Source organism: Branchiostoma floridae, chromosome 12 (assembly GCF_000003815.2).
Source record: "Branchiostoma floridae strain S238N-H82 chromosome 12, Bfl_VNyyK, whole genome shotgun sequence".
NCBI classification, from domain to species: Eukaryota; Metazoa; Chordata; class Leptocardii; order Amphioxiformes; family Branchiostomatidae; genus Branchiostoma; species Branchiostoma floridae.
In genome coordinates this window covers 21,255,573-21,271,447 of record NC_049990.1, presented here as the reverse complement: position 1 = coordinate 21,271,447, position 15,875 = coordinate 21,255,573, and the positions used below count along the sequence as shown (strand labels likewise).

The window sequence follows — 15,875 nt, the reverse complement described above, 5'->3', positions numbered from 1 at the left end:
CCGGTATATATGCCTTTCCCGGCATTTTTCCATTTCCGGCATATTTCCTTGCCCGGCGTATTCCCGGTTCACCCCCCCCCCCAAAAAAAAACTTTACGCCGGTGAAGGAGGCTAAACGAACCCCGCAGTGCCACACCGGTGCCCCAAGTGTAGTGAGATACCACCTTTAATTAAGTAGTCCGACAGTGCGTATATCTCTCCTACGTGAAGTTTTTGAAGTCTTGAAAGTAAAGTAATACTGCGTGACGTGGTCCTTAATATCCTGTTTCTGTAGCTTAGATACGCACGTTCAAAGATTTGGTTTATGGTTCATTTCTTTTCCGTTTACGGAGAATATGCGTTAACAATAATGGGCTACACTGGCGAATACAATACATGAGAAGATTTTGAAATATGTGCAGCGCCTACCTGTAAACACAATAACATTTATTTTCATTAAATGTAGCTTAAGTTGATTAAAGCTAGAATTTGAAAGCACGGCCTTGCTAGAATCAGGTCACAATCGGATTATGATGATAGTAGGCTTGTTGGCGGCATCATACCACACTGCCATGATATTAGCCACCATGGTAGCAAAATTTATGACCAAAAGTAATTTCACTAAGGAGATAACGCTTTAGACTCCCATTACACTGATACCGTAACTCCCAGGAGACAGCTTATCAAAAGACGAACTAGGGGAAGAGAAATTAAGGTCAAATTTCGCAAGATAAGTTTCAATGTAAGTCCCAGCTTACTGAATTGGTAATGTTTGCAGAACTTTGCCAGGTCAGGGGCAGCATATCCAAACATGTCCCATCCTCCTACGAAACCGCCTGTCTGGATGTAACCTGCTCTTTCAACCGTCACCCTTAGTTCCTGACCACCCTGCTTATAAATATTAATGAGCTTACCCTTATATATATGAGAGCCCCTTTGCAAACAGAAAGGCATATTCTCTGATTGGCTGACAGCTGGTTTAGGGGGGGGGGACGTCCACAGGAACTAAGAGTGACGGTTGAAAGAGCAGGGTATACCCAGACAGGCGGTTTCGCTGTTGGATGTGCCTGCGTAGGAGGATGAACATGTCCTTCATGCTGAAGAAATAATTGCTTCGCATTCGCTCTGTGCAGGCGTCTCGTCTTTGCAATATAGACAGTATGTGAAAGCGCTATCGATCCAGTTTGTACTCAAGTGCTATTCTTCCACTGGTCGTGACAGAGAGGACAGACGCTATGTAAGCTTTTATACTCGTTTCGACAAGCACAATTAACAGTGAACCAATTCGCTAAAGATTGCAACCCTTTCTAAAATCGTGCATGTCGGATGAGCGACACAGTCGGAATCGAAGTTACGGCTTCTAGTTTCGGAAGCAGGGCCGCTGTCCACTAGAATGCGCACGCTAAGTTGCATGACAGCATTACAACTTCGGCGCACTAAAATGTTTGATCTTCAATACGTTTGATCTGTAGTGAAGATGCATATGCTGTAGCATTATGTTATAAAAACTTGCCTCTGCCTAAAAAAACCTTTAAACATTGCAACTTCGGCCGTTCTAAAATATCCTTTTTTATGTTAAAATGCTGTTATCAAAACTCGTCTCTTATCTAATATTAAAAACAAGAGGAGAATCATGGAGCAGCTTTCTGCTTTGCACAACCGTCTTCTTCACATGTCAGTAAAACATTTTTTGTACGAACTTTGGATTTCGTATTTTATGTTGCCATTGGGATAACTCCATTACACCCGTGTCCGTGCCATATACATGTCGGAGGTTGGTCCAGGTCAACAGACAATAAATGGGTATAATGAAAATGTGTTTGCTATTTGTTAGACCTTTATACGGCTTACTCCTGAAGGTCTATTCTTCAGGTCAACATTAACCAATTAACTTTAATGGACCAGATGGCCGCCAGAAATTGCTTGAAGGTAATGTGGGGTGATTTACAATGAGAACGTGACGAGACTTTTGTTGAACAAGGGATGTCCATCGCGTGTACAATGATGCCGTCACTGGTAGGGGTGGGTACCGTTACAAAAAATTCAGGTGCAGGTCCCGGTTAGTTCTAGAGGATCAGGTCCAGACCTGAACCCGGACCTGATTCAGTATGTGAAATGAACGATACTCACAACAATGGTCCAATTCACAACAAAGAAATCTGTTTTATGGATTTTTCGACTCCCACTGGCGTTTTAAAATCCTACAAGGCTAACTGTACGATTGACGGTAACATGGTAGAAATGACTATAGACTCTACTCTACTCGCTCGTGTTATTTTCTTTGACCGGTAAGCCCCAAACGTGTGAATGCCTGATCGTATAATCAAGTTTATTGCAAATTCTTGCCCGTGGGCTAATTGCAGTTAACATAAAAAGATTCAAACAAATGTACACGATACAAAAACACAAGTGTCTACTCTAGTCTAAAGGTAGTAAATTCTAACTCTAGATCCTGGGTTAATGGGTTCGACTCCTTTTTCGAAGACAGTGGAAGACGAAAGATCCCACCTTTTTTATTATGTGTGGGTTTTGTGATGTTAGAAGGAGAACTGATTTCTTTTTGTCAGTGAATGTGAGGAAGTTTGGGTGGAATTTGATGGTCTCTTCGAACAGCTCTTTTCTTTCTTGATTATAGAGAGAGCAGTTTGACATAAAATGTGTTTCGTCTTCCACCACGTTTGACGTACACTGTTTGCACATTCTTTCACACACGGATAGCCTCTTGTACCGCCCTCTCTCAATTTCGAGAGGGTGGGCACTAATTCTAATTTTGCTGATTGCCGAGCGTAAATCAAAATTATCTAATTCTAAGTATTTTTCCATAGTATGTGCTGTTTTACAGGTCTTATAAAACCTTAGCTTACCAGTATCTATACTCAAGTTATGGCGAGAGGTTTGGATATACATATCAGAGATTCTAGATCTTATCATTGTACATATAGATCTGATATCACTAAGTGAGTTACATGAATACAAAAGGTAGGAGTGGCCACTACCATCTAAAATTCCTTTCACTCGTTGTAATAAAGTTCTTCTACGACTATTAGAATTAGATTTGTGTTGATACAAAAGGGCATCAGCTTGTAACAAATGTCTTTGAGAATCCATTTGTAATAAGCGTAGCCAGTAACGAATAACACGCACAGATATATCTAAGTCTAAAGGAAATCTGCCAAGCTCTGCTCTAGAAGCTAAATTGCTACAATTTCTGGAAACTCCAAGTATATTCTTACAAAAGCGGTGATGCGAAATTTCAATTGGAGAGTTGTCATTAATAGACTCTGTGCCCCAAATTTCACACCCATATAGGAGAATTGGCTTTATGCAAGAATCAAATATTTTTAGCAGGCACTTTGGCGAGACAGATGAGCGAATGAGAGATTTCAAACTATACATAGCTTTACGAGCTTTGAGTGAAAGTTGTTTCTTGGTCAGGGAGAAACTTCCCGACGATGTAATAGTCAGGCCTAGGTAGCAGTAAGAAGGTACTATGTCCAGGGTATCTTGATCAAATACGAATGTTTGGTTTCGGAAGGATCGGCCAGATTTGTTGAAAATCATAACTTTAGTTTTCTTAAGATTAACTTGGAGTTTCCATTTCTTGCAGAAGGTACTTAATCTGTTGAGCGCACATTGCAACCCTTTATCTGAAAAAAATAATCTGTTCATATTAGAGTAGGTACAACATCCGGTCTACCAATTTTTTTCTGGTCCGTTTTTTTCTGGATCGGTCCAATAAGATAGAAAACGGTTTGTACTGGTACCCTGTACCAGTACCCACCCCTAGTCACTGGTATTCCGGTTTTAGAATTCAGTATGTCACGTTAAGATGGAAAAAAGGGTGTATGCTATTTTTGGCAAACTATATGAAAAGTCATCAGCTGTCTTTGCGTGCTATAGCTGTAAATGGTGTGTTCAAAACGTGTGTTTTAAAGACGAGATAGATTAAAGCTAGCAAATGGCCATAAAGACCCGTACCAAAGTACCCTTGATCTTGTTTTCATCTACGCTATTCAAAGTAATGATTGTGTATTATCTTTGTAATAAATTCCTTGCGGCATTTATTCTGGTCTTTAAAAGACATATAATTCGAGTCATCTTGAAACTCACAGTTAACGACAAAACAATCCCGCGCGCTGTATGATCAGAAAGTTTAAATTAAGCATCCCAGAAGACTTACAGAAGCTCCAAGATTAGCTTGGGGATTAATCGATTTAGAAGTTGCGTCAGGTTTTTGAAAATAGTCCCTTTGAATTGCAGCAGCTGGTTGTAATCGAACGACTTTCATAGACCACAAAAAAGGTGCATGACGAGGGATTCTACGTATATGAATCCCGAAAGACCCCACAGTGTCTCTGTGATTTTTAACATCCTCTCACAGGTATCGTATCTGGTCTCTCGCCAAGGCACGTTTTCGGAAACGTCGCTAACGTCACGCTCCCTCCCTCAGGGTATACGCAACCAATTTCCATGGCTACAGACGTTCATTTCGGGGCATTCATGTTCTGTGTTATTAAAAACTACCAATCTACCTCATCTCCGGATGCCAACGTCCCCAGCGACGTTTTAATTTCGTGTCTTTGGACTTAAACTATTGGCTCTGCTGGCTTTGCGTAAAATTAACGGTGCATGACGTTCGTATTAACAAAGTAACTTTGCAATAACTTTACAACTCTTGACTAGTAATTCTCGTTTAGTTGGAGATAAATGTAGTATTTTATTAGTGTGACAGTAGATTGAATATGGCGTCGTTATAATTTGCACAGTCTGAATTTGACGCCATGTGGTCTCGAGCTCTTTACAGAAGCGAATGACATTCCATGGGGGGAAATGCAGCGCTGTGTATAATCCAGACAGTTAATGTTTTGCCTTTATTTCTAGTGTGCCTTTAATCTCTCTGCAAGTACTTCTGTAAATGCATTTAAATTCGCGGAAGGGAAAAATGGAGTGCTCGCCGCCGGTGGTTTTGAGTTCGCCATATCCCTGTAGTTCGCCACATATACTTTAAAGTAATAGAAACCGTGGCGCCCGTACGGACATGTACAGACTAGCAGCTGGGGAAGGGTGCTACAGACGGACAGAACAGTCGCTTTATTTCGGCAGTACTGGTGTGATCAACTGTCACTGATCTAACTCCATTTACCCTCATGACTTCTTGGTTGGAAGCAGAGGCTCCGGAAAACGAAAACCCCACCTTTTCTACAATTCGTTTGTTCTGTGATTTTAAGAGGAAAGCTTAAGTGGCTTTCAGTTCGTCTGTGAATGTGGGGAAGTTGGGATATGTCTTTGTTGCTCCTTTAATTCTCCCTCTGATTCTTTCGGTTTGGTTAAATGAACACTTATAAATGTGTTTCGTCTTCCACTGCTTGTACAGTATTTACAAACATGTATTTAATATTAATGCTCAAAAGTCGTGTCTATGTTCAATTTGTGCGAACACAAAAGAACTGCGCGAACACATCTGCGCTTACAGTATAGTCAACGAGGTAACCTGATCTTTCGTGCATACGAGTCTAGGTTCTCATCAGTCTTCTCTATTATGTAGCACTGGCGGTAATTTTCCTTCAACATCTGCCTATACAATTTGACGTAAACACAGACTGCGACATCTGGCGTTGGGTATTTCAGTATCTTCAGGGGCCCTATTTTCGTAGGCAATTAGGCACGAAGAGCAGTTAGAATACATACCAAACAAAGCAACTCCGTTCTTGTACTCAACACGGCTGGGTTGTTTCTGATAGCTTTTGGAAACACGCACATGTGATCGCAGTGCTGTCCGAAAGAAACGACTCAATCCCTTTTATTATGTTTCCCATTTACACCTGTGCTATCTTTCTTCTGTGTTATATGTTCTTGTACGTGTGATTTGTCCGTGTTGCCCTCTTTGCAACTATCATTTTCGGAAGACAGTGTATTTCTCGAAAAGAAGAAAGGGGCAATCTCTCAGTACTGGTTTCAAGGCTACATTTTAGCAGCATGATAACATCTTAAGAGCAGGTTGTCCACATGGAATCCTTCTATAACAATGGTGACTTACTGTTGTGTACTTTAGTACCGTTCTTTTATCTAGTCCTTTTACTAGACGCACCGGTGCAATGGCAAAGTGGGTAGAGTGTTCGCCTTGCATTCGGTAGGTCGTGAGTTCGATCCCCGACCAAGTCATACCAAAGACTTTAAAATGGTATACACAGTTTTCTCTGCTTAGCACTCAGCATTTGAGAAAGACAATGGAAGTTGAATACACACCACTACCAGTAGACTATTTCCCTATTATATATATAGTGAATACATTTGAGAAACGTCGATGTAGGTTAGACATGCAGGTAATAAGATACACCAAAAAGAAGTTACTCAAGCAACTGCAAAACCATATCCAGTTGCTTGTTGCTTGAGTAACTACCTTTTGGTGTACATTTGAGAAAGACTATGGCAGTTGAACACACACCACTACAAATAGCCTTTTTCCCTGTTGTAATTGCGATTGTACAAAGCTGTGTGGCCCAGGGCTACAAAAACGGATCTGGGAACCGCTTGATGCACCATTTTGTTCGGGATGGAATTTGAATTTTGATAACTAACTACAAAATTGCCTTGTCTAGGTGGAAGTCATCTGTAACGTGGGTGACTTACTGTGTAGTCTATTCTCGTACCGTCTATGTTATCTAAGGAGATCACTTGCCTCAAGGAAATAGAGTTCAGATGAATGGTACGTTAAGCTTTAAAGAATGACTCTTCTCAGAGCGTGATGCTTGACAACATTGATAACAGGATAACCCTTTGGTTATTCTAGTCTACCAAGTTTATCACATGCATGGATCAGAAGAACAAGCTTAAGGTGGTCGATACGGAAAAACAATTCACCGGTCGGTAGCTTTACTACTTACTTATGTGATTATTCTCGAAGGATAGCGCGGTCGCAAATTGAAACTTTTATCGAGCTTATTACACGCATGGATCAATAGGATAAGTTGTTCGATGCGGAAAAACAATTCACCGGTCGGTAACGTTACTTCTTACTGTTGTGACCATTCTTTAAGGATAGCGCGGTCGCAAATTGACAATTTTACGATCAACGGTGCGGTTACGAACAACCGTGCAAACTACCCCGTAACATACATGTAGGTGACTTACTGCAGTCTATTCTCGTACCGTCTATGTTATCTGCGGAGATCACTTGCCTCAAGGAAATAGAGTTCAGATGAATGGTATGTTAAGCTTTAAAGAATGACTCTTCTCCGAGCGTGGTTCCGGATAACGTTGATAACTCGATAACCTCTGTACATTTTAGTCTACCGAGCTCATTACATGCATGGATCAGAAGAACAAGGTGGCCGATACGGGAAAACAATTCACCGGTCGGTAGCTTTACTACTTACTGTTGTGACAATTCTTGGTCGTAAATTGAAAGTTTTACGAACAACGGTGCGGTTACGAACAACCATGCAAACCATTCCGCAACACGCATGTAGGTGACTTACTGTGTAGTCTATTCTCGTACCGTCTATGTTATCTAAGGAGATAACTTGTCTCAAGGAAATAGAGTTCAGATGAATGGTACGTTAAGCTTTAAAGGATGACTCTTCTCAGAGCGTGGTTCCTGATAACGTTGATAACACGATAACCCTTGGGCATTAGCTTTACTACTTACTGTTGTGACCATTCTCGAAGGATAGCGCGGTCGCAAATTGAAAGTTTTACGAACAACGGTGCGGTTACGAACAACCATGCAAACCATCCCGTAACATGCTTGTAGGTGACTTACTGTAGTCTATTCTCGTACTGTCTATATCATCTACGGAGATCACTTGCCTCAAGGAAACAGAGTTCAGATGAATGGTATGTTAAGCTTTAAAGAATGACTCTTCTCCGAGCATGGTTCCTGATAACGTTGATAACTCGATAACGTTGTTCCCTGTACGAGCTTATTACATGCATGGATCAGTAGAACAAGGTGGCCGATACGGAAAAAACAATTCACCGGTCGGTATCTTAACTACTTACTGTTGTGACCATTCTCGAAGGATAGCGCGGTCGCAAATTGAAAGTTTTACGAACAACGGTGCGGTTACGAACAACCATGCAAACCATCCCGTAACATACATGTACATGTAGGTGACTTACTGTGCAGTCTATTCTCGTACCGTCTATGTTATCTACGGAGATCACTTGCTTTAAGGAAATAAAGTTCAGATGAATGGTATGTTAAGCTTTAAAGAATGACTCTTCTCCGAGCGTGGTTCTGGATACGGTTGATAACAGATATAACCCCTGGGCATGCTAGTCTACCAAGCTCATTACACGTATGGATTAGTAGAACAAGTTGCTTGATGCAGAAAAACATTTTTCAAGAGCTTCACTACATACAGTTTGTGACTACAAAACCAATTTTTCTTCTTGGACCGGTCCAGAAGAACGGATCTGAAAAAAAATCAGTGGACCGGATGTTGGATCGATTTCAAAAGGAACAGATTATACCGGCACTACGTACAAATACGGTGACAGGCGTTCTCGTGATTTGAGGCTTATTGGTCCAAGGAAATAGCAAGAGCGAATTAGAGGAGAATTGATAGTCATTTACCAAGTTTTCTACGGTCAAACCTGGTCTAAAACAGAGGCAGTTAACATGAAACACAAATGGACGTCGGATACTCCACCAAACAGAGTCATTTGCAGCGAAATGGACCATTGTTTTGAGTATCGCCTATTCACATGTTTTCACAGATAATTAGGTCCAGGTCCAGGCGTGGACCTGATCCTCTGAACCTGGACCGTACCTGGACCTGAATTTTCTGTACCCGTACATACCCCTAGTTGTGACCATTAGAGGATAAGACGATCGCAAATTAAAACTTTTACCCAGCTCATTACACGTATGGATCAGTTGGCCAAACGAAAAACAGTTCACTGGTCCGGAGCTTTACCACTGTTGTCACTATCTCGAAGGGTTGTATAGGGTCACAGATTGAAAAGTTTACAAACAACGAAGTACAAGGTTTCACCTAAATTTTCGATTACCAACATGAAGATCATTCTTTGTAGTCATTATACATATTATCATAACGAGAACAAAATGTCTTTCGAGAATTAAATTTGTTCTTTGCATCTTGTAACACCATATCATCATATGATATTAGATATCAAATTTAAGTTGTCAAACTGGTATTAGTAATTTAGTTTGGATCAAATTCAATTACTTTTTGAATTGAACGGAAATGTATTAGACCGACATTTACTTTTCCCCATGAGCTTTTCCTTAATATTTCCAACCGGTATTTACAAGGATGATGAAAGATCTTTGGTATTTCAAAAACCTGTCAAAAATCTGCTCACGAGTCGACTACCAACTCCATAGAATACATAGTTTGTCTCCGCGGTACGGTCACCTCTACAAGTTTCGTTATTACTTCCACGCCAAGGTGAAATTACAATCTCAAACCGTGTCAGCCTTCTCAAGTGTAATTGAAATTGAACGCAGCGAAACGTGACCACCATGTCGATGAAACCTTCCAGTACATGTAATTTGATTGACAGATAGTAGACTTGATCTAATCAATGGTAAGGCATCACGACACCAATGAGAAGCGAGGTAGAAGTAAATTGCTCGGCGGATAGACATCAAAGTCTACTGGAGGGATTTATTATATGCGTGAATGGTAGTTAAATCACGTAGCAAATCACCCACTTGTAGCTAGCTCTGATGAAACGATATGAAACAGATGAAGGCAATATGTATAACCTATGAAAATCTAGAGAATTGACACTACTGAAGGGGCTGTGGATGGTAAGACATGAAAGTGTTAACATTAATCAATATGTAGCCTTCTGCCACTCTAATTCGGTAAGAACGGGGGACATAAACCTTACACTTACTCTCTGTCCAAGGAGCTGTCTACCTCTCAAAAACACGACCATGGGATGTCTAGAACTCGATATATCAAAACTGGAAGCTCTGCTGCAGTATCATAACAAGCCGCTAGGGGGTCCGAAATCTAACAATTTTGAGGTCTTATCAAGATCTACCCACATACTTAATATCACTACAATCCATTGAGCTCTTCATGAGTTATGCATCCACATACAAACATATACAGACGCTATCGAAAACATCACTATTAGTGAAACAGTATAGTTTATAAGTGTAAGAAAAAATAATCACAACAAGCAACACTTCTATACGGATACTTTTGAGATTCTGAGTTTTTGAGATTGGTGAAATCAAATTTTGAGTTAGGTTTTAAAAATGGTTGCCCCTTGAGCTACAACAATTAGCTGTAACCGGTCGAATTTCATAAAGCCGTGTTCTTTCCTCAAGGACAAATGTATTCGAAAGAAAGCAATGGGCGTATCATGCGACATATTAGCTGGTGTGTTACGCCGAAGGGCGGTTATACCGGCTATATAGATACAGATACAGATATGAAAGACTTTGATATTAGTGATGACGTGCACAGAATGGTCTTCAGATTTCCAAGGGACAGAAAAGCCCACAGACAAGAAGGAATGACATTTACGTGACCAATTCGGGTCAGGAAAGACTCGAAGGTGCACTAATGAAGACCCTTCTCTTATAACAAAGAAAAGCAACATCGGGAAAAACATAAGTCAAGAACTGCATTCTCATGAATCAGTTGTTTAGAAAAATACAGATTTCTTTAAAGCAATGTTCAAATACAATTCAATCTCTTCAACTGGATAAAAAACGGATATTTACTTCCGGACATTTCGAGTGAAATCCATCACTCTTCTTCAGCGTCACTAGAATGAACTAGCAGAACAATTCAATACAAGTACAGCTAACTAGAAAAACTGGTCGAGCATTTTACGGCGTTTTTTTCCGGACATACAACAAATTTGTTTTAGCTACTTTAAAAGTTAGCCGCAAGATATGTTTGCAAGGGTTTTTCTTCTTTGCAGTGTCCTTTGCCACCGAATTTACCCTATCTGAATTTCTGACTTGCCATGCAGGCATTTCTGACTTGCATGCAAACGTCCATTTGGGCACATTATTATCGGCATATCGGCGGAAGGAAGTGTTTCCCTTGTCAGCATGAGCGCTGTACTGGAAATGTCGTCTGAAGGCACGGGTATCTTTCACATTACTGTTCCTTTACATCATTAGCCGTGAGATGTTTTATTAAACTGACACGAAGTGTCTTGACGAAATACCACATTTACTTAAAACCACAGCTACAAATGCTGATGTGAACGTGAAAGCGATATCGATCTAGTTTTTAGCCCACCGAAGAGACAATCTTTCACTGGTCGTTACAGATAGGACAGATGGTATATACATTTACAGGTTCATTCTACCGGGAAATTTCCCTTAGCTCTTTACGACAAGCATAATGAACAGTGGACCACAGCTTAACGTCCCGTCCTAAGGATTGCAACCCTTTCCGGTAGCGTGCATGTCGGGTGAGCGACACAGCCGGAATCGAAGTCACGGCTTCTCGTTCCAAAGGCAAGGGCGCTAACCACTGGACTACTTACACTGTGTCTTTTCTGATGTCAAAATACACATTACAAGGAAGATACTGTTACTGTAAATGCAGAAACTTTCGCACTGGTTTACGGTGTTTTCACGGTGGTCGCTTCACCGCGATCATTTTTCCATGGCAGTGCATGGTGCTACAGCGAACTTAAAACCACCACGAAAAGCCTCTTTACCGCTACCGCGAAATTAAATCCCCGCGAACTTAAATGCATTTACAGTAATATGGGAAATTGAATAGAAATACGTAAGGAGAATTCCTCCACATACCTGGTCCTGGCTTTCTTGAACCTGTACATGACGACCAGCAGGAGGAGGTTGCCCACGGTACAGACGAACAGGATACTGCCGTAGACGACCCCGAGCACCACGCGGGAGATCAGCAGCTTGAAGCGGAGCTCCTCGATGACCTGCATCTCCCCCTGCGGGCGATGGGACATGTTCGCCGGGATGAAGTAGTCGTAGGTCCCGTCGTAGCCGTCGTAGTAGTCCGGCGCCGTCTCATTGCTGTACGCCATGGCTCGACAGGGCAACACGTCGGCCTAAAAATTTTCACCAAAATGGGTTTAGAGATTGAGTATTCTATTAGAAAATTATATATGACCAAGCATCACAGATATATCACTACTATAGATCGATAAGGCTCACCTTTTGGGGAAAAGCGTCTTTTGAGATGTTTCTCCAGTAAAGTAAAATGCACGGCTGAGCTAGATGTAAAATCTGGAGATGTGGAGAACGGTTGAGCGTCCAGATGTCTGGTACAGAATCCAATAAACCTCGCTATATGAGAGTCTTAAGCCTCGTCTGATTGGTGGAGGGGATAGAACATTTAACACTGTGGGCGTGTCGGGAAACCAACTGTCTCTACGCTGACAACCAATCAGCGCCCGCTTGTCACGTGATTGTCACGTTTATACGCTACGTGCACGGTGGATATTGAAAAATGGTTAAGTCACTTTGTATAGGTGTAAAGCGGCTTTATTGGTCAAAAGTGTATCTTCTTCTTTTGTAACAGTTCCTCTTGGAAACTGGATTGAATTCGTTGCAGATCACTACTTAAGGCCCTTTCACACGAGGAGCGGAATCAGCCGGAATGCTATCAGGGTGACTATTCTTTGTATATTACTGGATATTTGTAGCGCATTCTAGAAATTTCCACTGCTTTTCAGACATTTCTGCCTATTTCTGCCTGTCGACCCAAATGTTTTTTGATGCACAAAACTTTCGAGGTGAATTTAAAATGGAGATATATCGAACGGCATTTAAAGTGTATTCTAACTGCAGTATGATCGCATTCTACAGCATTCCAACATTATTCTAAACATTCTGATCTTATTCGATGGAGAACCGAAACGACAAGCCACTTAAAATCCTGCCAGGATGTGGCCAAAAGAATATCTGGAATGCAGTGAGAACGTCTAGGATGCACTACAAATACAGTTATTACAGAATTAACAAAGAATAGTTATTCTGACGGCTCATTCCCTCTCGTGTGAAGGGGTTGTAAGGTCCATTTGAAATTCCCACCCGAATGTGGCGCAAAGTTTACAAATTTTTCATTCCGGCTGGTTCTGCTTGATTCCTACTAATTCGGTTTCAGTATGAATGTCCTATCAGCGTTACATACAAGTCATGTTTCAATTATCGAACACAGATGAGGAGCTATGTTTTTCTAACAAATGTACATGTTTTTCAGACTCATAATGTTTCTTTATTTGACTTCGATGATTTTAATTCACATATCTTCATATTCATATATTCATATGAATATGTTTACTCCTAAATCACAGCAATAGTCCTGTCTAGCCATAAAAATGCAGCCCTTACCAGTAACGATCTTTTAATTTAAGACAGGCCTGGTAGTGATAGACTTTATTCATCTATTTATTTATCTCTGCCCTCAAAATGACTGAAGACCTTACCAGTAACGATTTTACTTTAAGACAGGCCTGGTCTGTGATAGAGTTTATACATCTATTTATCTATCTCCGCCCTCAAAATGACTGAAAACCTTGCAAGTAACGATTTTCGTTTACTTTAACACAGACCTGGTCTGTAATAGAGTTTATTCACCTATGTCTTCAACTCTGGCACTAACTGCCCCCATATTCACGGAACTTGCAAAATCAATACATAGGACCCACACATACAACCCACACATACAACAGATAAAGAAGAGCGATGTGATAGTTTTAACATAGAGACGTATCCAGGTGAAACCTGCATATGTTGAATCACAATGTGTTCAATTGCATTAGCTTTATTTCATGGCTCCGGGTGTACATCCATGATAAAGAGTAGAATGATATCAACACGTCAGACGATGAATCAATAAAGTAGGACATCGATTGACAATAAGAGATTCGTGGTGAGATCTCGTGGCGTAATCGGCAGCGCGTTGGGATCAAAACCTGCCATGTCACCGACATTGTGTCTTGGGGAAAGGCACTTTACACGACTTTTTTCAATTCACTTAGGTGAAAAATTCGTACTTAGTATCGGCTAGGGCCGTCCCTGGGATGGGACAATAAATGGAGGTCCTGTGTTCTGGAAGGGCCACACCCTGAGCACGTAAAAGAACCCGCCACACTTATCGAAAAGAGTTGTGAGGTAATCAAACCGTTCCGCCTAAATGGGTTGGCAGTTTCCCGGACAGCCTTCGTAACCCCTGCTTCGCCTATTGTTAGTCGAACTTGCTGAAGCTGAATGTTTTTGGACTTAGGTAGAAGAGATGCTGTTACAATCAGCTACATTTGTACATAGTTCGGTGCCCAGAAGTGGTCAATGGCCTTGCACTAAGCAAACTCATCAAAAAAAACCAATAGGTGTTTCTTGGCTGGGGTCCTTGATTGCTTGTTGATGGTAGCGTGCGTAGTTCAGTGGTTATACCCCCGTCACACGTAGCAAAAATCGATCGGACGACGAGACTGCGGGCTCTAAAGTACGAGGAGGCATGACCCTGATGCCGACGAAGAAATGGCAGAGTTCCCCCCTTCCCGTCAGGGTCATGCCTCCTCGTAACTTAGAGCTCGCAGACTCGTCGTCCGATCGATTTTCGCTACATGTGATGGGGGTATTAGCGACCCTGCCACTGGATTTAGAAGCCGTGAGATAGATTCCGGCTGTGTCGCTCAACAAACATATGCACGCGACCGGACATGGATGTAATCCTTAGGACAGGAGCTAGTTAAGAGCTAGGGGAATTTCCCTGGTACAATAAACCTGTAAGTACTGTACATGTTCTGTCCGCGTCTGGGTTACGACCAGTGGAAGACTAGCTCTTCAATGAGCTAAAACTGGGTCGATCATTTCCTTTTTCTTTCCTTTGTTGAGACTCCCATGGTGTTCCTTTTAAGCCTTTGGCACAGCTTGGGGGATATGCATTATGTTTGCCTAAGATGTCTGGACTTAAAAGGCTAGCGCGTGCCTTGTACAAACATGATGCACACCGTTTCCTTTGGCAACCACTCGTGTACTAGAAATAGACACAAATGACGACATTTCAGGAGCCGTTGCTAAGGCTTGTAAAATAATTCTTGTCTTCATGTTACTGTCGTGCGTTGAAGCTTTCAATTTCAAATGATAAGATAGTTGTAATCAGTATAATAAAAACTATTTTCACATAACAAAGACCTGTCCTTGGTGCTGAACGTTATCTTTACACTAACGAAGCCCTGTCCTTGGATCTAAACACTATCCTTACACTAACGAAGCCCTGCTATTGGTGCTTAACACCACCCTTACACTAACAAAGCCCTGTCCTTGGTGCTGAACACCATCTTCTTACTATCAAAGCCCTTTTCTCGGTGCTGAACACCATGTACGCACTGACAAAGACCGGTCTTTGGTGCTAAACACCATCCTTACACTAACAATGCCCTGTCCTTGGTGCTGAATACCATCTGTAAACTATCAGATTTCTGTCCTTCGTGCTGAATACCATCTTAATACTATTAAAACCCTGTCCTTGGTGCTTAAATACATCCTTACACTGACAAAGCCCTGTCCTTGGCACTGAACACCATCTTCGCACTGACAAAGCCCTGTCCCTAGTGCTGAACACCATCCACACACTAGAAAAGCCCTGTCCTTGGTGCTGAACGCCACCCTCATACTAACAATGCCCTGCCCTTGGTGTTGAACACCATCCGTACACTAGCAAAACCATGTCCTTGGTGCTGAAAACCATCCTTACACTAACAAAACCATGTCCTTGGTGCTTAACACCACCTTCACACTAACACTGCCATGTCCTTGGTGCTGAACACCATCCGTACACTAGCAAAACCCTGTCCTTGGTGCTGAGCACCATCCGTACACTAGCAAAACCCTGTCCTTGGTGCTGAACACCATCCGTACACTAGCAAAACCATGTCCTTGGTGCTGAACACCATCCGTACACTAG

At 41.7% G+C, this 15,875-nt stretch overlaps 1 protein-coding gene across 1 annotated transcript in view; it reads right to left on the bottom strand.

Annotated features, from left to right (window-relative positions):
- The window catches only part of LOC118427184 (prokineticin receptor 2-like), a 46,546-nt gene extending 34,558 nt beyond the window's left edge, over nucleotides 1-11,988 (bottom strand). Inside the window, exon 1 of the mRNA XM_035836821.1 lies at nucleotides 11,741-11,988. Within this exon, the coding sequence (XP_035692714.1) occupies nucleotides 11,741-11,988 (248 nt within the window). The remainder of the gene's footprint in view (nucleotides 1-11,740) is intronic.
- Nucleotides 11,989-15,875: the final 3,887 nt, after the last annotated feature.